The 26,652-nt window shown below is 44.2% G+C and overlaps 1 protein-coding gene across 1 annotated transcript; it reads left to right on the top strand.

Moving 5' to 3' along the window:
- The first annotated feature begins 326 nt into the window (after positions 1–326).
- Positions 327–24,354, top strand: TM9SF4 (transmembrane 9 superfamily protein member 4). Its single transcript, XM_084579073.1, has 17 exons — positions 327–463; positions 2,286–2,553; positions 4,259–4,436; positions 5,381–5,483; positions 6,532–6,584; positions 8,952–8,993; positions 9,667–9,908; positions 10,177–10,247; positions 10,611–10,743; positions 12,041–12,122; positions 14,066–14,141; positions 14,709–14,792; positions 15,630–15,805; positions 15,916–15,979; positions 16,182–16,301; positions 17,373–17,462; positions 21,655–24,354. The coding sequence occupies exons 1-17, from the start codon at positions 437–439 to the stop codon at positions 21,802–21,804; spliced, it is 1,959 nt and encodes a 652-aa protein (XP_084435199.1). The 5' UTR covers positions 327–436; the 3' UTR covers positions 21,805–24,354.
- The last annotated feature ends 2,298 nt before the right edge of the window (positions 24,355–26,652 follow it).

The following is a 26,652-nucleotide window of genomic DNA, read 5'->3' as shown; positions in this document are numbered from 1 at the left end:
CTAATAACACCATTTTACGAGTTTTTAAAACATTCAAATAAAACCCTCATGAATGTTTGTCAAAAATTAAACATTATGTATATATGCAAAAAGTTATATTTGTAAAAAAAAATACTTTAGCAAGTTTTTTTTGTTCCTTTTTTGTAGGAAACGCGGAAAGCTGTCTGCTTCTTGGTGGCTTCTGCAGCTTCTGCACTCAAGTTCTCTCCCATGTCTCTCTCGACCACCGTCTCTCGACTTCGCACGATAACATCGCATTTTTCAGAGTAATATAAATTTATGAACTGTCAGATGAGAGCTAAGGAGTGCGTTTAACGTGCAAATATTTCATATTCTGCATGCGAAAGCGCTTTTGTCTGTGCCACAGAGCAACACCAACACCTGTGCGCGCTCCCATCGCCGATGACGTAACTTCCGTTCATCCTTCTCTCCTAGCATGGCGACGTCTATGCTGTGCCGATCGGTAAGTGTATTTTTTGGGCGAAACAACGCTTTTATAAAATTTGTGACGCGTAGTACGGCAGCGTTTACACATCTTGCACAACTCGATCTGGACTACATTGATCTGTAACAATTACAATGAGCAGCTGTGCTCTGTCAGAGAGGTTCTGATTGCGTTTGTATGAGCTTCGTTCTCCCCCCTATCAGAGTCGCTACAACTGGGTGTTGCGACGAAGCTTGAACAGCCCTCACAGTGCCTCCGAATCCACGTCGCTAACGCGTAGTTTCGTTCACAGAGCAGCATTCGTCCCCACTAGTGACTTAATAGCGACCCTTTTACTTTTTTTTTTTTTTTTTCCACAACTGTTCATAACTGCCAGAAGCACGGTAGCACCATGAAATATCTACTAAAGAAAATCACCGCTCGGCAAGGAGCAGCTGCTATGTAGCTCATGTGCCATCCGCAACGATGTCATCCTCCTGACGACATCTGGCATGCTTTACAGCTAGCGTTAAATAGCTGAATGATCGCGAGCGCAGGTTTTCCATTGCTGCTGTTCAAATATCGAAACCAGCAATGAGCTGTCCTGTCGAAGCACTAAACAAGCAGTGTTCGTGAAGCTTCCCCAAGAAATCCTTTGAAACTTTAAAGTTCACCTACTGCCATAACCGCAATATGCTCACTTCAGACTCCCGTATTTCTGTTTATGTTGCTGTTGAGATCGCAGTCTTCGTGTCTACGAGAGCGATCAGTCCGAAGACCTTTCTTTCTTAGTCCTGTTGCACATCATATTGTGTGAGCGCAAACGCTGATTGACCTACTAAAGTTCCCGATGTTGTGCCTTTGTGAACTCCATTGTCTCAGCGTGACAACCTTGGCCTGCGTACCCTGGTTCAGCTGGGGCGCGTATCGTTTTGTTCGGTTACAAACCCAGCGCGCGCATTTTAGGGAATCTCCAAATGAAATAAACTCACCGTAGTTTCTTCCGAACCACCTCAAGATCATATTGCGAGGCGCACCTGGTCATATGTGGTGTCTTTTCGCATTGTTCGCGATTGGTGAGAGTTGAAATAGTTACGACACTGGATTTAACCTCGCTTGGATTTCTTTTAAGATGTAAGATAAGATAAAAGAAGATGGCAGCGTTACTTAGCCAAACAACCTAGGTTTATATAGATATGTAGGGACATTCCCACTTATGCTACGGAATATAGTGAGGGCCACAAAAATATTAGGATAGGTTAAAAGTAACATCATTTGCATTGCCACCCTAAAAAAACATGACATTTAATCATGTAAACCTGAGTAGCCCTTTGTTTAGACAAGTTATATATTATTTGAAAATAATTATGGTCAAAAGAAAGGGAGGTCTGAAAACATGTTCAGCTGGCTCTCATTGTTACAGCTGTGTTTCCATCGTGTGCTTTGTCTGAAGGACATTGAGCAATGAATTCACAGGTGGCTCTAGAGACACAGCATACATGTTGGAGTGCGCCTTTTGTGTAGCCGCAGTCGTGAAACGGCTGGTGACATCAGCCAGTTTTTGTGTTTTCGCAAAAGTGATCGCCTAATGCAAGCCAGTAGTCTGTTGTTTGTAAACTGCCTTTAATCATTAATGCTAGTATGTTTCATCAGCTTGAAAAGCTGCTCATTTTGGGGGATTTTCTGAAACACTCAGTCTAAATCCTTGCATAATACAAGGCCCTAATTTTAGCACCCCGTAATCATTAAACAGATTTTTTTCTTTCCCAATTCATATGCGGTTTATGAGGTAAGCTGGGCAGTCGCCCGTTAGAGCATCCTATGAAGGTCTCTCAATATGCTGGTCATGTGGCATTTACAGGCAGCCATGAAGAGAGCTGGCTGCTGCGCCAGCACCCTGCCGCTGACCAGGCTACTTGGGTGGTGGTTGCTGGCAACATTTCTGGTGGGCAGTGCGAGCGCCTTCTACGTGCCGGGCGTGGCTCCCGTGGAATTCAGCCGGGGCCAGCCTATAGAGGTGAAGGCTGTCAAGATGACCAGCACGCTGACACAGTTGCCGTATGCCTACTACTCACTCAACCTGTGCAAGCCCAAGAACGGCACGCTGGCCTACAAGTCGGAGAACCTCGGTAAAGAGAGGCACTTTGCTGCCATTACAGTGTGGTTATGTTTACCTGAGGAAGCCTTGGAATGCTTAAGAGACACTGAGTATGACTCCATTCAAATTATAATTGCACAACAGCATTAACGTTGCCGTCTTTGCAAAAATAACCTGGCTTCTCTGCAACAAAATGTTCGGATTGGTTGGGAGGGTGGTGATGTCATAAGTGTCACATGACCCCCAAGAAGCCAGTCAGGAGGTGCCACTAAATTTGAAAAACACTGAAGATTCCGCACAAAATTTCTGATTGCTTTAAAGGGTTTGACATCATTGCTGTCATGTGACTCCAAGGGTTCATTCAGAGGGCTTTGCCAAATTTTAAAATCCTGAAGACGTGCAAAATTGGCTGGGTGGCATCTGGGAAGTATCATCTACTGCTAGATGATACTAATTCAACCCTCTAATCCAATCGATGATCAACAAGCTTACTCTGGCAGTTGGCTCACCACTGCAAGGCTCGGAGAGTCAGTTTACCAGAACTTGCATAAAGAGAAGCTTCATGTCAGCATCTGAAATGCTTGAAATACTGTGCAGGTACAAAAAGAGAGAGTTGAGCAGAAGACACAGTTTAATCACAGAAAAGGCATCAGATGCACAGTGCAAATATCTAAACCAACAACCCAAATGACATTGCATTTCCTTCATTGAGGATACAGCTATGATGGCCCCCAAGTTTTTTTTTTTTTTTTTTTTTTTTTTTTTTTTTTTTTTTTTCTTGAGGAACAATTCACTCTGTGGCTCCTTCTGTGCTTGTTGATGTTTATCCGCCTCCAAAGGAAGCATTTAGTTCCGCAAGAATTTTGCATTTAAAATTTTTTCTGTCGCTGTATGCAAACTTGTGGCGTCAAGATAAGAATTGGCTCTATCATCCTCACATTTGTAAGCGAATGGCTGTGTTGCATAGCCTGAGTGATCCTCCCGCAAAGGAGATTGTCTTGACGTAGTACAGCAGACGAATGTAAGGAAATAAGGGGCTCGTTATGACGTGTACCTGAAGGAAACCTATAGTCAACGAAACCAAGGAAATGATAGGAGACTGTTTCCAATTATTTTTTTATTAATTTGTAGTGTTCATGAGATTATCATTCAGTAATCATTTCACGTGTTATTTGCAGTGCAAAAGCTCATAAGCCACTGTCATATTCAGCTGTGTGCCCCTTGCATGTCTGTGTGCTTTTGCTCCGCGTGTTTACTTTTCGGAAAGCTGGCCCCGTAGCCGAACAGCTCGCATATCTCACATTTTACAGCGAGAGACCTATTGGTGGTTGGTACTGATATTGAGTTTTCTGTGGAACGCTTCAAGGCCCAGGTGTGTCGTAGACACCTAAAGATGTCATGCATCCAAGCTTCTTTACGTTCCGCTTCCTTACTGAAAATTGGAGTAAAGCCAAAATTCTCTTGCCCTTGTGCAGTTTGACAGAGAGAACAAAAGGGGAGAAAATTTATGCACGCAGGAAAGAGCAAGAAAAAACGGAGGGGGGAAAGGAGAAAAAAAGAAAAAAAAAGCCAGCAGGAGTGATACTGAGCACACTACGTGCACACTTTGTAGCAATACTGCCCGGTTTGACACGTAAAAAAAAAAAAAAAAATAAGGGAGAGGAAAGAGCTCGGGGATCTGTGGTCATTTGGACCAGCGTAAAAAAAAACAACGCCGTTTGGTGTGGTGCGTGCAGGTGAGGTCCTCCGGGGGGACCGCATTGTAAACACCCCCTATGAGGTTCAGATGGCCGTGGACCAGAAGTGCCGGCTACTGTGCCACATACGGGACACCAACCCGCCGCCAATCTCGTGGCAGCTGGAGGACTCGCAGACGGCGGCACAGCGCATCCGTCATCAGTACTTCGTCCACCTGTGAGTGAAGGGCCCCACTTTTCTGGTGCTTACTGTGAAAAAAAGGGTGGGGACGGTTAGTTGCTTATCAAATGTAACCGTAGTCGGTAGTGCTAGTTGAGGGGCTCATAGCTTTAAGATTGTGCATATTTCAAACTTTTAAGCATCTTGCGGGGCTGCCCTAAGGGGTTCCTAACATGCTGGAAAGCACTGAAGAAATTTTCGCTGCGATAAATTATGTAAATGGGAAATAACTGGCTGTCAACTGAAAGGGCTCTATGCAGGGAGCTACGGAGAGCGAAATGGTAGGGTTGGTTTGAATAAACACAAAGAGAATAGCTTGGTTAAGAAACAAATGCAAATGAATGAATGATATGACGGCTGAATTGAAGAAAGGTAAATAAGCATGGGCACAACGTTTTGCATTTAGAACGATGATAAAATTCTCCTATTTCAGTAAAGTGGATGAATTGTTGCTGTGCAGTGCTGTGCCTCACTGTTATAAGTAACACTTCTCTTTTAGACTGAGTGGACTTCTGTGTTCAGACACAAAAGATATTCCATGCTTTTATTACTAGTGCTTGCTTGCAGACATTTAAAAAATCATGCTTACAAAACTATTCTGTTATAGTCATACTTGGCATTAGGTTTATTTAGATTTTTGTTCTGCTAGAGAGATGGGATTTTTAAAGGAATTGATAGAGTAAAGACGTCAAATATTTTAGTGTTCTTTTTTTCTTATAAGAATTACAGGCTCTCAGGAGTGCTGTTGACGCTGAAACCAGTCTAACATGGCAGGGGCTTGAAGTAGAGGGGAGGATGAGGAGTGTTATTTTGGGTCCCACGTGTTCATTAAAAACTCTTTGTCATTGCACATGAAATTTTAAGAAAGCATGCAGTCATGAAAAAAGAGCATCAGTTTAACAATGTACTAAAAATTTTAATTTCCTCTGTTCACTTTGTAGGCTTGCCGACAACATGCCTTGCGCGACCCGCTTAGAATCGCTCGACAGCTCGCAACCACTCTACGAACATGGATACCGGCTTGGATTCGTTGAAAACGACAAGGTACTATTGTCATTCTGCATTTCATTCTTTAAATTCTTGGAGGAATTACTGTTCTAGAGCATTAGCGCTTATTAGCTCACACTTCAGTATCACGCCATCAGCATGCGCAGGCAGGTGGAAAAGCACAGAGAGTGAAATCCCCTTTCCGTCTCTTTGGAGGGGTAGTATTGAAACTCCTCTGAATCCTCTTTTTGGGGGCAAATGCAGTTATCAACACCTTAGCTGCAAAGTGGTTCATGTCAACATAACCACATGGCGTTCAAGTTTGTATGTTGTAACCGGCGGGTCTGAATATGTTTCATGTTACGATAGCCACTAACCAGCATGTCTAGATCGAAGTACAGGTTAACTGCCAATTCTCTTAGTGGTCCCTTAAAAGAAGCTCACTTTAACCATCAATGCAGTACTGGGCAAATCTGAACATTGGTCTGGCGATGCTAGAAAAAAATAATAATAAAGCCGAACATGTCTGAGGAAGAGTTTGTGCTCTTATACCATAGCCGATGCAAAAACATCGGTGCTACATGCACGTAACAATCCTGCGAGTTTTTTAAAAGTTGCAGTGAGAGTTCATGGAATAAAAATGTATTGTCAACACTTGAGCTGTGTTTTAATGCACCGTAATTAGTAGCTTATACTTTAAAGCATGCTTTCTGCTCAGCATTGCACTTTTTTTTTTTTGCATAACAAACACATTTGCATAATAAATGCATCCCCTGTATTACCCAATGAAATTAGAAAAAAAAACAAAACAAATTGATCATAGTGTAATTTTTACGCCACGTAATAAGTTGTAGTGCCAGTGTTGTCTATTGGAAGGCAGTAAATTTTGTAGTGATGGGAAGCATGGATGGAACCTTAGTGAAGTGCTCTAGCTAAGATGACTACCAGTCCTCACAGCCATGCCTTGCCATCCATCAGCAGAAGTAGATGCACGTTCCTTTTCACGCATTTGCCTACGAGCCTCTTTGTGACTTGCTGCAGTAACTGGAGTATATCTCCTGTGTTGACCATTGCGTGCTCATCTTCTTTCCATCTGGGTTTGCAGCCATACATCAACAACCACCTGAAGCTCATCCTCTATTACCACACTGAGGACAAGTAAGTCGCCCAGAGACGCGTATGACTCGGCTTTCTAAATATTGAAACGTGACTAGCTTGCATACTTTGGAAAGATGACTTGTAGAAAATTGAAAAAAGGCCTAACTTTTGTTCAAGATGAAGCAAAACTTAAATGCATGAAGCTGGGCTTTGTTCTTTGCAAGGCACTTGGTCTGGAATGCGAAGCTTACTCCTACCAACGATGGTTACGTCACCGCAGTACAGAAATGTCATCTGTGTAAAAAAAATTGCAGAATCAATGTGCAGTTTTTGACTATAATGCTGTAACCTTAAAGTGTGTAACGTTAGAAAGGCTTCTATGAAATGACCTTATGGACATGTTATCGCCTTTCGATAGCTTTGTTGAAAGAACCTATCAATTGTAGTAAAGAAATTACGAGTTATAGTACCGTATTTACTCGCATAATGATCGCACTCCCGTAATGATCGCACCCCTGAATTTTGAGGTCAAAATTCCATTTTTTAAATTCCCCGCGTAATGATCGCACCCCGAACATGGAGCCGCCTGGTGGTTGATCTGCAGTCATCCCGCAGCGAATGCATTCCGACGAGTTCCCAACCTAGTCTAGTAACGTTGGAGTTCCCATGATTCCATGCTTTGCGGCGTTCGCCATTTTGCAATTCGGCAGCGTCGTAGCGTGCTTTGTGTTTTTGTGCGAGTTTACGCCATTTCACCATGGGGCGGTATGCCAGTTATACCGCCGCGTTCAAGCTCAAGGCTGTCGACTATGCACTGGAGCATGGCAACCGCGCTGCTGGTAGGCATTTCGGCGTGGACGAAATGAGGATACGCTATTGGAAGAAGCAGTGCGAGAAGCTGATGGCTACGAACAAGACACGGCGGGCTTTCCGTGGACCCAAAACGGGCAAGTTCTCTCGTGTTGAGGAGGCGGTCCTAGAATACGTGAGGGACCTGCGCAAGGATGGTTGTGCAGTGTCATTAGAAATGATACAGACGCAGGCGCGCACAACTGCCAGGAAGCTGGGAATCGCCGCAAAGGATTTCCGCGCTAGCTCCGGTTGGACGACTCGCTTTATGCGACGGAATGGACTTTCCCTGAGGCAGCGGACGTCGTTGTGCCAGCGGCTCCCAGCCGCGTATGAAAGCAAAGTGATAGACTTCCATCACTTCGTCACTAGGCTTCGCGAAAAATGCGGTTACCTCATGTCGCAAATTGGAAACGCCGATCAAACTCCACTGACGTTCGACATGCCCCGGAATACAACTGTGACCGAGAAGGGTGCTCGGAGCGTCCTCGTGAAGACGTCTGGCGCAGAAAAACAGCGATGCACAGTCATGCTTGCTGTGACGGCCGACGGGCAGAAGCTGCCACCATACGTGATCTTCAAACGGAAGACTATTCCGAAGGGAAACTTTCCCTGTGGCATCCATATACGTGCACAGATGAAAGGGTGGATGACTGCAGACCTGATGGTCGACTGGATCAAGACTGTTTGGGGAAGAAGACCAGGAGTATTTCTGCTTCCGTCGCTTCTGGTTTTGGACAGTTTTAGGGGTCACCTTGTGGACAGCGTGCGTTGCAAGCTGGAAGAGCTGCGCACGGACATTGCAGTCATTCCTGGCGGCCTGACTTCGCTGCTGCAGCCTCTCGACGTGTCTTTGAACAAACCGTTCAAGGACAACGTTCGACGACTTTATGCTGAGTGGATGGCGATGGGCCAGCATGATTTGACGCCGAGCGGAAAAATTAGAAGGCCATCCGTGGAGATGCTGTGCTCGTGGATCACAGAAGCGTGGAGCAGTATCCCCGACGAGGTAGTGGCTAAGAGTCATATCTAACGCTTTGGATGGAACGGAAGATGACTTCCTGTGGGATTGTGAAGATGCTCCCAGCGACGACACTGCCGTTTCCGATGAGTCGTGCAGCAGTGAAAGCGAGGATGGCGAGGATTCAGACTTTGATTAGAGTACTGACTAAAAAAAATAAATGGGCATTGTGCACTTCATGTGATGCTTAATGTGCGTGTTTATTGCGAAGGTAAGCCTTACTCAGCTTTTATTTTTGGTTGTAATCGAGATATATGTTCTAAGACGTCTGACCTGCAACTTGTTTGCATTTTCGGTGCTCAAAAATTTTTTGTAGAAAATTTACCCCGCGTAATGATCGCACCCCGAAATTTGCGTCAGTATTTTAAAAAAAAAAGTTCGATCATTATGCGAGTAAATACGGTAGTCTAATTATGTAATTATCTGTGGACTGACATTGGTGCTATGCAGCTGCGATTGTAGTTTTTTTGAACTTAGATATTTTTGAAGCTTAGAGGGAAGTGGCTTGCTAATCTTGTTTCATCTGATTAACCGGTCGGTGTTATCTTCTGCCGCAGTGAGCACTTCAGAGTCGTCGGCTTCGAAGTGGCCACCAAAAGGTTCGTATGAAATTGCCTTTTTTTTTTTTTACTTTGCTATTTGCGCGCAAAAAGATTTCGTTTTCCGTCGCTACTTTATGTAAAGCAAGGGAGCAGCTTGATGAATGCTTGTCGAAGTAACCCTGTCAGTCTCTCTAGTGTATGTACAGTCAAAGTCAAAAGTATACGGCCCAAGGGTTTTTGCTCTAAGCCTAGTAACGGGGCTAGTAAAGCAACTCTAGTGTTCGAAATCGCATAGATGACAAATCTCGCCCTCATTCTCCTCTAGCTTACATTCATATTCCAGTATTGCTGCCAGCAGCCATGTTACAGTGCTTAGAAACAAACCTGTTGGGCCGTATACTTTTGAAAAGACTGTACATATGTTTTATGCTTTTTGTTGAAACTCGAGTGAGTTTCAAGGCTTATTATTGCTGAGTTGTTATTGCAATGTGCACATTCTCCTTTATCTTAAGCACACAATTCTTCTGACCTTTCACACATATTTTCTCTGGCCCTGACTGACGCTGAGAGCTCTCAGGTTGTAGCATCCAGTAATACTAGGTTAACATACTAGATTGGTTCTATCATCTGCCTAGTTCTATCGCCTACCAATTATATGACTTATTAGGACTAGTGACTGTAATTAGTTACTATTGTCACAAAATGCTTAATTACATAATGTATACCGCAGTGTGCACAAGGACTCGATAAAGTTCTTGAAGGGCGGTGGCTGTGAGTTTGACCCCAGCCAGGCACGGAAGCAGGAGGTCAACGAGCAGGGCATCACCGACCTGTACTTCAGCTACGAGGTCGAGTGGAAACAGAGCAGCATCCGTTGGGCCTCCCGATGGGACACCTACCTGGCCATGACCGACGTCCAGATACACTGGTTCTCCATCATCAACTCGGTCATCGTCGTCTTCTTCCTGTCCGGTGCGTTAGTGCAGCCACCTTTTGCATTTAATGAGACACTATAGGGCTATCAAGAAATGCTTGGTTCAGTTTGAGCAGCGTCTAAAGTGCAGTCCTCAAGCAAGTGCACATAACCATAGCAACCATGGCTTACCATGCTTCTATTATTATTTATCTGGCAAATATCAAAGCTTGGCTGCTGGGACAGTCCTTCGATCCCATGAAGTTGTGGTTCTGGTTTCCCGTAATCCGTAATTTTATACCAGTCCATTTTTATCTTGTTTTTCAGGCATGTTGACCATGATCATTGTCCGGACGCTTCGGCGAGACATTGCCCGCTACAACAAGGACGAAGATTCGGTGAGTTTTGGAGGCTTTGTGTCGCGTGGATTGCAGCCAACTCACTCTATTTTTTGTTGCCATCTCAAAGTGAAGCCGAATCTCATCAGTCGAGTTGAATCAAATCAAATTGATCCAAAGCACCAAAAACAGTGTCCCACTTCTCTAAAATTATAACAAATTTATTGTACGATTGCAATGCTGGAAAATAGTCTCCAAACTAAGAGATTTTGGAGGCTGTACATCAGAGATTGGCTGATGCTTCTTTTACCTACAGGACACGCTGAAGAATGTGAGGTTGCATAAAGAGTCCATACCAAGGCTAGACGGGCCTTCTTACTTAGCTCCTCTCTCTCTCTCTCTGCTTTTATCCCCTGCGCTTAGGAAGATGCGATGGAGGAGACCGGTTGGAAGCTGGTTCATGGCGACGTCTTTCGGCCACCGCAATACTCGAAGCTCTTCGTTGCCGTGGTTGGCAGTGGCATCCAGATCTTTTTCATGATGTTCATCACAATTTGTGAGTGTGGGAGAAAATTGACAAAAATGCAGTCTTTTATTTTGCACAATTCATGTTGAAACACTGAATTTGCCTTGTAATTAGTACCATTAAACATAGATGTAACGAAATCGAATAGAGCTTAATAGAGTCTGCAATAACCAAAATTAGGCATGAATGTAGGTGAAATCACTGTGGCAATATTTACGGTCAACCTTCACGATCGCAGCGACATTGTGACTGTGCTACCTCTATTACACCCAAACCCCGTTATATCGAAAAATTTGTTCGTTATGTTCGATATTCATTCTAAAAGTGCATGCACAAATTCCTGCTAATAAGTGTGCGAATAAAATGAAACAAAAATGCGCACTAATAACAACGCAGAGGTGTAAAAGCGTGCCGTTTCCCTTTCCTTTCGTTTAGTGTTGAAGAGCAGGAATGAGCACTCGAGTATGGACGTTACCTTTGCGTGCAAACAAGTTGATTCAAAACACAGTGCAATCTTGACCATGTCGGCGGCCTATGCACTGCTTAGAGCTCGCTATTCTCTTCCCAGCTCTCCATCACCTGCATCGTTTGTGGGAATCAACTGATCGATGATTTCTTGGTTGGTCAGTTCAGGCGCCAAGGCGCCACACTCGAGTTGTCATCAGCCGTGGTAAAGTCCTAAAACGGAACTATATTCGCTGGTTAAGAAGTGTATTTCAGCTTCATAGTCTTTGATCCATTGCCAAGAAAAGTTACTGGGTATACCTGCTCGCCTTGAGCAGTAGGAAAGGCCAACATCTTGGAGCTTGCATATTCTTCCTCCTCAGTGTCATAGTTGGTTACAATCACAAATGTTACCTAGGGTTTATTTTAACAATATAATGGCTATCTACTGGAAACATAGGCCAACACAGAGGCAGGCTGAGTGAATTTCAACCCATTCTTCACTTTGCCTTTTTTTTCTTCTTACTTGCAAATTTTATGGAAGACTGTTGTTAAAGACTAAAAGCGAGGAAACTAAAGTTGAAAATTGAAATTGAAAGCTCGACATTTTGTCCTTCAGCAAACACAGAGTGAATATTGACTGGTGTGACATTGCGAATGCAAGGGAAATTTTGAAATTCATTTATAATGAAGCAAAACATTGTCCATCTGCAAAATTCGGCACAAAATGTCGGGGGACTTTGGGTATTATCATACTTTGAAAGTTTTGAGTAAAATGTGGTCCAGAGTCATTCTTTCAGGTGGCCATCTGTAGTTCATTTGCTTGTGCCTGGCTGGATCTGGATGATTGACACTTTCACGCTGCTATTTTTTTTTTTCCTAGTCTTTGCCATGCTGGGCATGCTGTCGCCTGCCTCTCGTGGTGCCCTCATGACGGCGGCCATCTTCCTCTACGTCTTTATGGGGTGAGTGAGATCATTCCAAGACAGCAAGGAACAGGCACTTTTGTTCACGCTCATGCAAATTGTGCTTTTTTTTATTGTTTAAAGTGAATTTGAAGGGAACAGTCATTTGCCGCAAATCATTTCAGAGTGACTATTTCGACTACTTTGCTGAATAAAACAATTTAATCATACAATTAACCATTTTCAAAATCTTTACTTATCAAGGCTCAGGAACATTAAAAGTATGTGATGAGAGGCTAGGCAGGACACAGAAAAGATGCAGACAGGACGAGTGTAGACTAACAACTGATAAATCAGTTGTTAGTCTACGCTCCTCCTGTCTACATCCTTTCTGTGTGCTGTCTCTTGCGTAGGTTTATGTCTTCAGAACAAGGAACATTGTTGCGGTCCTTGGGAACATGAAAATGGGAGCTTGCTGTGGTTAAACATAGAAATACAGAGTGGATTCCATATTGGGTGCATCTCGTATCAATAGTCTCCTAGCTGCCTCAAGTAACGATGCAAGCGTGGTGTTGTATCACATTGGACTAGTTGGCATCCTGCCAGCGTGAGCTTGCATTACATGAGATCCAACATTGCTTTTTTTGTGTCTGCTGGTTTCGTGGTCAGTGTCAAGTTGCTTTGTCACATTCAGCATGAATTGGTGTCAGAATAGCAGATTTTATGCATTCATCATGGGAATAGGGGTCTTCCTGCTTTTCAAATCTTATCTTGAATCTTATCATATCTTGGTAACCAATTAGGTTTTTATGCAGTTTCTGATAACAAAATAATGGGTTAATAAAGGGACGAATGACTGTCCAAAGTATGTCATGAGATAGTGGGAGAAAGGAAAAGATTTCGCCTTGTATTGCAAGAGTATCGAGTACTGTAATGTCAGATAAACAGAGGAAGAGGAGGGGGAAACAACTTTATTTAACACATTACTAAGCGTCAAGAATGTCCTGGGCCAGGGTCACCAAGGCCAACTGATCTTTCAGCTGGTCAGATGCTAACCAAGCCTGCTACGTTGGGGAGGAGGGTGTGGAAAGTGAGGTGATTGAATTGCAACAGGGCATGAAAACATGCAATGTTCTAAGTTTGCATAGTGTTGAGAACAATTTATATACACATTAATCTAGCATTGAGTATCGCATAAAAAAAAAAGCTGGTGACAATGTGTTGCTATCTTGCAAAAAAGTGTACAAAAAAATAAGTTGGTGACAATGTGTTGATATCTAGCCACGGTCAGTATGTCCCACCACGTCACCACATGTGCGCTTTCCTATTTTCTATTAGCAGTGTTCGTGCAGTTTACATTGTACCTGGTGCATCCTTGGCATTGGCCACGAACAGCTCTGAGCATTTGTTACCGGACGGTTTTGCAGTGTTCTTTCTTGGTTGGAGCAGTAACCACAGTATACTAAAACTGTCATCAACTAGGCTTACCTCACTGTGTTGCAGCAGCCTCAGGTGTGAAAACTTAAAGTGACACTACACTGTACTTAAACTGTCTGGTAAATATCACCCGACTGCTGGGCCCATTTATGCTTTCAGATCATCGATTTTGCTAACACGCAATTGCCGTCTCATGTGCTAATCACGGTTTTCAGCATTGGGATTATAAACAAATGTGTTTGTTTTACGGGGAAAAAGGAACTCGAAAATAGTCTTGTGCAGCATTTTGAACAAAACCTTTGTGAAATAGGGCACTTTCGACTCTGCGTCTCATGTCATAGTGAAACATTTGAGTCCTTATGATTTGTTTATCAGTCAATTCAGGCCCCTTGCACATGATTTTCCTCTGGGCGATGCTAAAAGTCATGTCACATTGCGTGGACGCTACACTTTTCTTTCAGTGGGCTTCACTGAGACATCATGTGCAGTGTAAATAAGTCACGAGAATAGTATGAACGTTGTCATCAGCTAAGTGTAATTCGTGACCTGTTTACCTCATTTCCCAGCCTGTTTGCCGGCTACTTCTCAGCTCGTCTGTACAAGACCCTTCGTGGTGTGCAGTGGAGGAAAGCAGCCTTCCTGGTACGCCGTGCATTTTTTTCTCCTGCCCGCAGTGCCATTTTGCAGTCCTGTTTTGGACTTCGTTTTCGTTCGAACTGTGGCTTTAAAGAATTTTGTTTTTGTGCGTAGTCAGTTTCTCTTCAAAAAGAAAACATTTAAAACATTTTCATTCATATGGAGCTTGTCGTAGCACCAAAGGCTTCTTTAGGTTAACAGTATGATGATGATGGTGGGTTTTAATGGCGCAAGGGCATCTCAGGCCGAAGAGCGCCACAGGCTAACAGTATGTTAGTAACAGTAGGTTAGGTTAAGAGTATGTGCAAAAGTTTTACGCAGAGTAAATGAAAGAGCACACGTTTATGCAGATAACCTGAGCTTAGTGAGCATTTTTAGCGGCAAATGTTAGGTTGACTTTAGAAACAACATGTTCAGCAAGTGGTATCACGTTATTGAAGTAGGTGTAAGTGATCAAATTCATAGAAAAAAAGGCATGAACTCAATAAAACCCTGTGAATTTCTACTTTAATATGTCCCAGTAAGTGGTGTCTTTTGTATATTACAGCCTTTTAAATTGTCCTTTCCTTTCAGACTTCATTCCTTTACCCAGCAATAGTGTTTGGGACCTGCTTTTTCCTCAATTTCTTCATTTGGGGAAAGCACTCATCAGGGGCGGTGAGTCTGTTTCTTATATTAGGTTAGGTTGACCCTGAGTTTTCTTTTTTCAGACAGGTTTTGACTGATGACACAATCTTGGAGAATACCATTTGGTTTAGAACCCATTTATTCACTTAATTTGGTGCAAAAGAATTAGAACTGTCGTCACACCAAATACCCAGTGACGTGTATCAGAAAATTCCCTGATTGGTCGAGAAAGGTCACGCACCGTGCGGACCCCAACAAGTAGCGCTTGGCCGGGTGACATGACCTTTATGATGTCGACCATCAACCACTCAACCATTCAGGAAATTTCATAGCAGTGTTGGCAGGTGGCCTGGCAGGTGACAGTCCACCTTCCAAGAGAAAGGCGATGATTTTTGTCTTATTATTCTCAGATTGGTTAAATCAGGTCATGTCTTTTGATGTCACGCATTCCGTAAACCAGTCGGCATTCGGCAACGACAGTTATTTGAAATTTTGACCATTAATTACCTCTACTAAACAGCGCTCCGAAGTAGCAGTGCTATTTAGCTACACTGGTTACCAAATCTGAGTAGCACTACAACCTAGCCCTGCTACTTGGTACTCCTAAATAGCACTACTAATTAGTACTAATAATTAAAACTAATTAGCATTTCATTAAGGCCATTACGTAGCAGTTATGGAAAACCATGCTAAACATTTTACAGAAAATGGAAATGAAGGCACAACAAAGACCATGTTTCGGTTTTGTTTGTAAAAAGTTTAGCGCAGTTCTCCATTATGAACAACTGACTAAGCTCAATTCGTCCACCTTCAGCATCACTTAGCAGCAATGCGTTACTTTGCGGCGTGGCGCTGTTGGTGTTGCAGGTTCCTTTTGCTACCATGGTGGCACTGCTGTGCCTCTGGTTTGGCATCTCAGTGCCCCTGGTGTTTTTAGGCTACTTTTTCGGCTACCGCAAGAAACCCTACGAGCACCCTGTGCGCACTAACCAGATCCCGCGACAGGTGCCCGACCAGGTCTGGTACATGAACCCAGTCCTCTGGTAAGTGAGCACTCCTTTCCCCCTCCCCTTCTCCTAATCTCCCTTGCATTCCCTTTCATTTTTCAGATTTGTTTTTTAGTACATTATTATGTTCTTCCTCTCTTTTCCAGCACATTGATGGCAGGGATCCTTCCTTTTGGAGCCATGTTCATCGAGCTCTTTTTCATCTTCTCCGTGAGTTCAAATTTGGACGCTGTATGGTAGCTAGAGCATGTGTAATAGTACGGCATGCTTTTTATTTCACTGTGTTTAGCAGTGTAATCCAGTTTTGGCACGCAGGTTTGCTGCATCAGATCGCGTCGTCACCCGTACTTTTTTTTTTTCCTCGCTCGAAGCTCGTTTCTCAACATGTTACTTTTTTTTGCTTTTATTTTAGGCTCTGTGGGAGAACCAGTTTTATTACCTGTTTGGCTTCCTCTTCCTGGTGTTCATCATCCTCATAATCTCCTGCTCCCAGATCTCCATTGTGATGGTCTACTTTCAGTTATGTGGAGAGGTGCGTTTCATTGCACTGATCTGTTACGATTCTTTTTTGGGTGTTGATAGCGTCACAGTATATTAGAGGTGTGCGAATAGTATCTTTGAAAAATTTAGATAACGAGTACAGATGGTGAAAACAAAGCAGGAATTAAGCAGCAATGCCTTGTTTACAGTTCACTGCCACGGAATCATTGTAACGCGTGTTAGAAGCAAACACCTTTTTGAAGAGAACGATGCTAAAAGCCAGTACCGTGGCCATGGCTGACCACATGCTTTCAGTGATGATTGTGGATGGAGGACTTCCGGAAAAAAAAAGAGTTCTTCCGGGAAAAAAAAGGGTTTTCTGACCCTCCCCTCAAACTGACTTCTTTTTTTTTTTAATGTGGATTCATTATGCGAGCGAATACGGTATCTGCACGGGGATATTGGTATTGTTGGATTCTGACCCTCCCCTCAAACTGACGTCTTTTTTTTTTTTAATGTGGATTCATTATGCGAGCGAATACGGTATCTGCACGGGGATATTGGTATTGTTGGATAACTTTTAACGACCTGGAAACAGTAAAAGCACAAATACTGAGTTGTGGATCACAAATTGATATATAAACATTCAAGATACATTCATCACCTGCTGATATTGTCACTTGGTTCCAACATTCAAGAATCTTTAGAATATTTGAGAGTGACTAAATACAGTTTACTATCATAAATTTGACCGTAGCAAAATCACAGTATAATATTTGGACAAATTAACCAAAGATTCATTGTAAATTTCCAGAAGAAAGTATAGGGGCGCACCATTCTTTTACACTGTTTTTGGTGTGGACCGGTGACAGTTAGACACCACTCAAACGAAATTGGGGCAGGGGTGTTTTTCCACATGTCACACATGGTTGGTCACCATAAAATGATTGATCACCAGTTTCAAGAACGGTCACAGTGCAAGAGGACGTGGCTTTTTCTTTAACCTGTCCACTGCACGTGTCTGTGGCGCTCTTCTTGCCACCGTCACAACTCTGCTGCCATCAGCTTCGTCTCGTTGTCCTGGTAGGTTGTGACTTGCCCCTTTGTTTTGTCTTTGCTGTAGAACTACCACTGGTGGTGGCGGTCACTCGTGGTGTCCGGAGGATCGGCGGTCTACGTATTCGCCTACGCTGTGTTCTACTTTGCCACAAAGGTAGGCATCCTTTGAAAATGGTTTTGCAGACTGTGTTTAGAATATTGCAGAATATTTGCGTGTGAGTGAGTACCAGTAGAGTGGAGCTTATCCTTAGGTCTTTTTTGCTACCAGTCTTCATATTGAACTATACAATATAATTTCTTATTCCCAGCTGCTAAACGCACTCAGATGTCTTCAGAGCACGCGCAGAAATACTGTATAGGTCTCTAGCCTTAATATTGGCATTACCTGACAGGGCTGCATGCTTGATGTAACTGGCTGGTGAAGTTGTTTTGGTCTGTCATCTGTAATTGTTAACTGTCTTGTCACAGGCTGCAGAATTCATCCTGTTTTGTCTTGCGGTAAAAAAATTCTCTGATGTTGCATTAACCATGTGCTAGATGTGCTCATTTCAGGAATGGGAGTTCTTTAAAAGGTGGGACAAAAAAGATATATGTCGTTGCACTTTTCTCAGTTAAAAAGTATCCTGGGACAAATGAGTAAAGCATAAGTAAAACCTTAAAATGGTCACACAACAGGAAGGTAATATTTATCATAAGCCTCATATATTTTGAGTCACACATTTTGATCTTTTTTAGTTTGCCAGGACAAGCCATTCAGTTTGCGAACAAAATATACAGTACAACCTCGATAATTCGAACTCGGTTAATTCGAAATCCCGGATAATTCGAAGGTTTTCTGCGGTCCCGTATTTTCCAATGTAAATTTGGCCGGATAATTTGAACAGGCGGCCTGCGCCAGCCCGGTTAATTCGAAAATTTGGACTGCTATGCGGTAATGCCTGATCCATGTTTCGCCGCAAACCCGGCGAAACGACGGCCCTACGGAGCCGCGAGGCAAAGCCACATAGTAATGGTGATGATTTATAGGCGAAGCGCCCCAGCCAGAGCACTCTCTGCACAAAAATCGGTCCACAGTGCGCCTCGCGCACCGCCGAAACACGCGCCTGCAGAGGAGAAGACGTGCTTCACTGCAACACGGCGGGCATACCGGTTTTTATCACGTGACCTCGCCCCCACTCCATCCCTTGGTGTGCTTCGCCCACTCTTCCCCCGTACCTCCGACGCTGCAAGTACGCCACCACCACCGCCGCGCCGGTCTCGCCTGCGCCATTTCTTTGTGTTGTGCGCTGTGGTTAGGGGTCGGCTACTGTGCCGTTTTTTTGGGCGGGACTGTGCAGAAGTGCTAGCTTTGTGACCGTAGCGGTGCAGAAATGCCAAAGTACAAGACTTTAACGCTGCAGCAGAAGTTCTGCTTGATCCAGAAAGCAGGCAAGAGCGCTTGTTCGAAGACCGAGTTGGCCAAAAGGCATGGCGTGCCCCTCTCGACGTTGTCCACAATATTGAGCAACAAGTCAAAAATACTAGAGGCTTACAGCAAGACCTATTCTTCGAAGCGGTCACGAGTGCGGGCTCCCACGTATCAAGATGTGGAAGCTGCTCTGCTTCGCTGGCTGCAGAAAGCAAACGCTGCCCACTTTCCCGTCAATGGAACGCTACTGCGGGAGAAGGCCAACGACCTAGCTCTACAACTTGGGCACGAGGAATTTAAGTGCAGCAATGGATGGTTTTGCCGTTTTAAAGAACGCAATAATTTAACCTTTCTCACCGTCTGTGGTGAGAGCGGCAGCACTAACGAGAGCGTTGTCGAGGATTGGAGAAAGCACACATTGGCGCCGCTGCTTAGCGAGTACGGTGCAGACGACGTTTACAACCTTGACGAGGCTGCACTTTTTTATAAGATGCTGCCAACAAAAACATTCGCAGTGAAGAACACCGCCATCAAGGGTAGGAAACAGGCCAAGGACAGGATTACTGTGCTGTTCGGCGCAAACATGTGCGGTAAACACAAGCTGCCGCTACTGGTCGTCGGGAAGACGGGGAAGCCTCGCTGCTTCAAAAATGCGCGGCTGCCGCCAAAGGATGAACTCGTCTACAGGCACAATAAGAAAGCCTGGATGACAGGTGCAATATTTGAAGAGTACGTGCGGCAACTTGACCGCAAGTTCGCGGCCACTGGCAGGAATGTCCTATTTGTCGTCGACAACTGCCCGGCACATGACGACATCCCACATCTCCAGGCGATCAGGTTGGTATTTTTACCTCTGAACACCACTTCGATCTCACAGCCGATGGACCAAGGCGTCATTCACCACACTAGGAAGATTTATCGGTACCACCTGCTCAAGCGCATGCTCCTTTGCTACGACAATGGCAAGGAGTACTCCATCGACCTCCTCGGAGCCATATGCCTCATGGTGTACGCTTGGAAACAAGTGGAGCCCACATTGATCAGGCGGTGTTTTGAACACGCTGGTTTTTCCAATGAAAGCACTGTTGATGCCGATGCAGACCACCCATGTACTACTACTCTTGACGAAGAAGGAGCAGAGTATTGCGACCGCATCAATGCGCTCTGCGCAGAGGATGAGTCCAACGCAGTCGGCTTCGCCGGGTATATCAACATTGAGAGCGAAGAGCAGACTGGCTACTCTGACTTGGAGAGTGAGATCACTGCTGGTACAAACATGCGCGATGACAGCGACGATAGTGACGACTACACCGACGAGCCTCCCCGAGCACCTGCTCTTGGTGAAGTTATCGGATCGCTGAACATTATCCGCAGTTTTGTTGAGTGCCGTGGTGGAAGTTCAGAGATGTTTCGTCTATTTGACTAACTCCTTAGGAGCCGCAAACCTTAGGAGCCGCAAACTACCGGACGCGGCAAACCAGCATCTCTGATTACTTTCAGTAGTAATTCAAAATATGCCGAATAAAGGTAACACGTACCTGCAACGCATTTTTTTGCCTAAGTCTTATTTCTTGGTGTGTTCGGTTAATTCGAAAACCCGCTTAATTCGAAGATTTCTCGCGGTCCCGATGACTTCGAATTAACGAGGTTGTACTGTATATATACACAGTAGAATCTCGTTACAAGAGGCATGGTTACAAGAGGAACTCGGTTATAAGAGACACTTGAAAATGGTTTGGCTGGGTTTCCTATGTTTGCCATGTTAACAACATTGCATACAAGAGACATGGTTACAAGAGACACTCGGTTACTAAGGACAACTTTTGCAGGCCCCTAAAGTAACTTCACTATGTATTTATAAAAGACACAACCCAGGTACGCTCATGCAACACAGCTGACTGGTACCAACTCGTATGTGCGGCAGTTTAGATTCTCTTGACTAAATTCTGTTCCATATCAGTGTCCTTTTCTTGTTGCAATATGTCAGGAACATAGAAGGGCCTCCTCTTGACTGAGAAGTCAAAATGTCCTTATGGTTTCAGTCACACATCAAAATGCCCCTGTTGTTTCACTCACACAGGAATGTAATGACAGTGGCTGAATAAAGACATTCTGACTTTCCAGTCAAGAGGAGGTACTCCTTCTTGGTTCCTGGCATAGTGCAACAGGACACTGATATGAAACAGAATTTAGTTAAGGGAATCTAAACTGCCGCTTATACGAGTTAGTAGGAATTCTTTGGTTACAAGAGACATCTTTTTCGGGTCTCTTGAGTGTCGCATATTGTGTGTGCACTCCATTTCATTTGCTTGATTTTCATATTTTCTTTAAATGCAGTTTTGCCTGATTAGTCAAAATTTGCATTTTGGATGCATTTGTCCTCCTTATTAGATGCTTCTGTAGACAGAGAAGACATCAACCTTCCTATCCAGTGTTGTCTCTGTCCCGATCAACCCTAAGGAAGTTGCAGTTTTTCCCTTGCACATCCAAAGTTGTGACTGTTGCAATGGCATTTTTCATCACGACCATTTTTTACATTAGTTACTTAAGAATCAATCGCCTGGCCTGACAGGGAACAAAATAAACTATAAGGGACTTTTGACCACAAAGGAATATCACGTTACATCGTCAGTAAAAAAAAAGGAAAAAAGTAATTCATAACCAGAAAACAACATTCACTAAAAGCAAACATGAAACTATGTTCTGTAGCAAACACTGAAAGAAAAAAAAGAAGAATTTGCCAAACTGAAGGAATAAAAATTGAAATATCCTTCGCCTTTTACCTATACCATCTGTAAGTTGCTCTTCGTTAAAGGAACTAAGTTTACCAGTGCGCAGTTTGTTTTAAAGCTCAATTTGGCATCGCTTCACACTTGCCATTTGACAATATAGCTGTACTTCCCCTGATGGGCGACTTTCTCGATTACCTCTTTTGCAGCTGGAAATCACAGAGTTTATCCCGACGCTGCTTTACTTTGGCTACACCTTCATCATGGTTCTTACTTTCTGGCTTCTTACGGGAACCATCGGCTTCTACGCTGCATACTTTTTCCTCTGCAAGATCTACGCTGCGGTCAAAATAGATTGAAGCAGTGCTCACGGCTTGTAACAACTGCACAGCTGTGCGACGAACCAGCAGGCAAAAGGCAGCATCCCGTAGAGCTCGCAAATCGACCAATTAACTCTCTGTCTCTCTCTCTACGTATACCGGATAGCGAACGAGAGGAAAAGGAAATGAGGACTGAGGGAGAGGGGAATATGAGTGCACGTGTGTGTGTGTTGCGTTCGTGGGACAGACAATTGAAGACGCGAAATTTTGTCGCGTGGGGCGCAGAGAGAGAGAAAGAGGAGGGGTGATGCGTGTGATGGACACTTCCTATTGGTCAGGGAAGTGTGCAGTCTCTTATTCGTTTCCTTTTATCTGTGAAAGTGCGAGTCCTCATCTTTTGCCCATCGTTTCCAGTTTTTGCATGTTTTTGTTGTCGTGATGAGAGGTAGATAAAGGCAGGGAAAAAAATAGGAGTAAAGTTGCAGGTTACTGCACTGTTACCATTTCATCCCCCTTTCCCCTGCAATTATCTCTAACTAGTAAACAGCACTGCTTCATGGTACTGGAAGCACAGTCCTCTCTTAGTGTTGTTTCCATTCAGGTTGTAAAAATTGTCCTCACATTTCAAGTAGAATACTGAAGAAGGGAAAAATTGTGTGTATGCCAGTCGGTGATGTTTTGGGATTGTGCTCTTTGTAGTGATTGATCTTGTGGCAGCCAGAAATACTGTACTAGCTCACATAATATGTAAACTTTCTTATCTTTCTTTTTAATAACCTGTGGAAATGCAGCATGCATTTCTTACTCAGGGTAATGAATTAGCTATATTTTTCACTTTTGGCAAACAGAAAAGAAAAAGGGAGTGCATTCATTATGCGAGCGAATACGGTAGCCGAGAAATGGCTGCGCGTGTTTATCTCCCACGTCTTGTGCAAGTTCTAGAAAAGGGGAAACGAGACCCATTGAGAATGCAAGATGCAATGTGTGTGTTTATGGAATGAGTGTCTTTGCAGATCTGCACCTTTTAGAAAAAAACTGACCTTTACTGTGCAAATGATGACACCAGTATGTTCCCGTAAGTGCCCTGAGACTTACTGAGGGAGAATATTCCACGGGCATGCATTGAGTGCACTTCTGTATTGTCTTCCTAAACCTAGGCACAAAGGCTCGCAAAAATAAATTTATTATTTTACTTAAGTTTCATAAGTTTATGGGAACAGAACTTTTCAAAAAAGTTAAGGGCCCATGCAGCATAGTCCTAAAGGGAACGTATGCAGAACATCCCATGGAGATCCTCATTTGGAGGTTAGACCATATTCCAGACGGGAGCTAGGGGGGACATCCCACGGATTACTTTGTTAAAATGTGGGATATCTGATGGGGACAACTTTGCAGCAGGAACTTAATGGCGACAGCGGGGAGCATTAAACATGCCTTGGCACTGCTGTTCCGACTGAAATGCACCTGGGCAGGGAGCTCATGCCACTTAAGTACTTTTAAGAGTGTTAGTTTCTTCCCTTTTCACAATCATTGAATGACAGTTTGCAGGAAGGCTCCACTTCTTCTGAAAACAAGCAATAGAAGTCCCACAAAAGCACTTGACAAGAAAACCAATTTATTGTCATTTAATCTATTTGCTGGCGTGCATTCACATGTAGGTCGGAAACAGTGTTAGTTGGGCATTCTGCGCAGTTCCACCTTTAATGAGTCGTCTTGCATCAGTGCTTTTCCCCATGCCTTCATTGAATTCGTCCTGTATAGTTGTCCTTCATCAGCATGTGCAGACCCAGTTTCCTCTGCTTGCTGTTCAACGACTTGCACTCAAAAAATGGCCAGGAAATGTGTGCATGGCCTGCGTGTCCTATGTCTGGGGGAGCATCATTGTGTCAGGCGCAATGACGTTTGTACCAAAAACGTTCTGTGCATCTCATCCATACACTGCTAACTGCTTTACCTTTTCACCTCAGCTAGAGTCTTTTAGCGTCGAGAGCTGCATGTTTTTGCCATGTGCTGCAACCGGTTATGTTATACCGGTTATGTTGTACTGGTATTTTCCGTGCAAGTGCCTGTATGTAAAAAAAAAACGGCTATGAGCGTGCCATCAAGGCAGTGTCTTCGAATTGTGTTATGTTCGCGTTTAAATATGTGCAGTCATGTGGTGCTGAATAATGTTAGCCAAAGGTACGGGGTAGTCCTGTTTTACAAAATAGTACTGTTCGGCGTAATTGCGGTCCGGCTGCCACACTGCAATTCAAAGGCGTTTTCATTCAAACGTCGATGACTGAGTGACTTGATATTCGTGTTGACAAGATCGAATCAGGGGGGGCCGAACGATGCTTTAAGCCACGGCACTAGCATGTAATGTTTGGTATTTCAGAGGAATTGGTTGTGCTGAATTGTGACTCCTTTGAATTCTCCGCTGCCCTGCAGTTCCTTTTTTTTTGTCTCAGATGAGTCAGCGTGTTGTTTTAGGGCACCATATGTCTGTGCAACTTCATTGCTTCTCAGTGCATTGACTTCTCGTGTGCTTTGTAATTTATGATGTACATAATCTCTCATTTGTACCAAGAAGGTATTCTGATTTCCTTATGTGCTGTCGTTATTTAGCCACATGGTGGCTTTGTCGTTGGCAGTTATATTACAGAAAGCTTGGCGTGTGGCGGCGCCTGATTTTGAGGGCTGCCCTTGCTCATAACAGTTCTCTAGTGTGACTTACACTATGTAAAAGTCGCGAGAGTATAACCAGAACCATCAATTTTTCCTTCTTTTTTCTGAGACAGCCTGTACTTGTAGGAAAAGGAGGGAACAATTAGCACTTGGGAAATTATCTTAAGCTTACCTTTTAGCTAATAATTCAAACCTTTTTTTAGCCAAGATGACCGTGTGCCTTGAAAGTGTGACAAACAACACGCATACTTCTTGTCAAACTGAAGAAGGTAAGGGAAAAGAACATATTTCATTGTTATTAGGAAAGGCTTTAAATGCTCAGGTGTGTTACCAGCCTAAGAAGGGCAAGCAAAATACTTAGCCCTATTGTTGCATTGCATTCAATCCTTTCTGAAAAAGCGCTGTGACAACTGGAGGGCAGAATGAGCTATTAATTTGTTAAATTGCCTTCTGAAGCACAGTGCTTTAAATAGGTGATTAATAGACATCAGTAAATGGAGGATGAAGTGCTGAACACGTGTGCTACTGCTTCAAAGGTGCACACTAGCATATCCCTCATCACAAAAAGCACAAGCTGGAGCATTATATATATATATATATATATATATATATATATATATATATATATATATATATAGTCGAGCCCGGATATATCGAACTCGAAGGGGATCGCGAATAGTTCGATATATCGATAATTCGACATACAAAAATCTGCTTGTGACGGCACTTACGATGCCAAAAAACGATACCGTATTTGTCGCGTCAGCAACCCACTCTCATAATGAACCCACCCTGCACTTTTGCACGGAGAATTTGAAAAAAAAAAATAGAAAAGCGTTAAGGCCAGCTCGCTCACATGCAAGCGATTGAGCGATCTCGGGGACGAGCGGCAGCGACAGAGCGAAAATTTTCAAACTTGTTGGAACTGCGTCCCTCTCGCTGCTCGAGCCACCGCGGCAGCTCTAAACTAGGTTTCTGTGTTGCCGCGGCAGAAATCGCGAGCGTTTTCGCTTGCATGTCGATGGCGCGCGTCACTCCGTTTCGGTCGTCTCATTCACAGCTCATTTCTTGGCAGCGTGCCAAGATGCTGCGCAGCGATAACGTCGGGGCGCGTTTATCTTTTGATAGCTCTTGCGGTGGCGGGGAGCAAACTTGGCAGAGTGCCCGTGATGGCCTGATTGCACAAGCCTGGTTCGATTTATCACGCCGCGCTTGGGGTAGGCGTCATGATCGCAGCAGCTGACCGCGTGCTTTCGTTGATTCATACATGCAAGGATAAACGACTCCCGCAAAAAGAAAAGAAAAACTGCCGCTTGTTAACGTCCGAACAGTACAACTATAAGAAAGGATGACTCGCAAAAAAAGAAAAAAAAAAGAACGAACTGCCGTTTTTTAACGTCAGCAGGCACCATAGCCACCTCAGCCGCCGCACGTGCACAGGGTTCGCAACACACGCTGGAGAAAGCGTTGACGCCTGTCTGAAAACGGGCTGAGCTGGCTTGACGCATGCGTAGCGCGTGCTGAAGGTGAGAGATAGCTTGGCAAAAGGATGAGCAAACGTCATGTATTGGCGCGCGAAAAACGGTAACTGCAGATGCGCGCGCCTTTGGGGAATAGGCGCGGCGCTGCAGACCAGCCGTCGCCGAGCTGTCCCCTCTCATTCCTTCCGCACGTGGCTTGAAAACGGCACGCGGCAAACGGCCAAGGGTGATGCGATCGTCTTTGGGGAAAGCACACTTTCCAGTGCGTGGTGCGGAGTTCGATATATCGAACGACCGGTGAAATTAAGTTCGATATATGACGCGGCTTTCCTATACTTTTACATGGGATTTTCAAGGGGATATTCCGTGAGTTCGATATATCCGGGTTCGATATAACCGGGTTCGACTACCCACCATATCTTGAGAGGACTGGTTTGCAAGGCTTCCTTGAAGGACGAAAATGCTGATAAAAGCACAGAAATGGTGCCCTTCCTGGATTCCATGTCATACGCATAGTTTTTGGCGTAAATGACTATCTGCCAGCCGTGGCTGATTAGCAGAGTGAAGTGCCACCTGCCACTCCTAGCAGGTGGCAGACTGGAGGGATTTTTAGGTGAGATGGAGAAGGGGAACGGGTAGCTTGGGCTGTGTAGTGAGGGCAATGGAATGTGAATCCAGACGTTGGTTCCTACGGGAAGAACCTGGGGGGTGGCTGTGGGAGTAGGATGTTATGGCGAGG

The sequence above is a fragment of the Amblyomma maculatum genome, chromosome 9 (assembly GCF_055883805.1).
Source record: "Amblyomma maculatum isolate TAMU_Amacu chromosome 9, ASM5588380v1, whole genome shotgun sequence".
Taxonomy (NCBI): Eukaryota; Metazoa; Arthropoda; class Arachnida; order Ixodida; family Ixodidae; genus Amblyomma; species Amblyomma maculatum.
The sequence above is the reverse complement of the archived record's forward strand: the minus strand, read 5'-3'. Positions and strand labels throughout refer to the sequence as shown.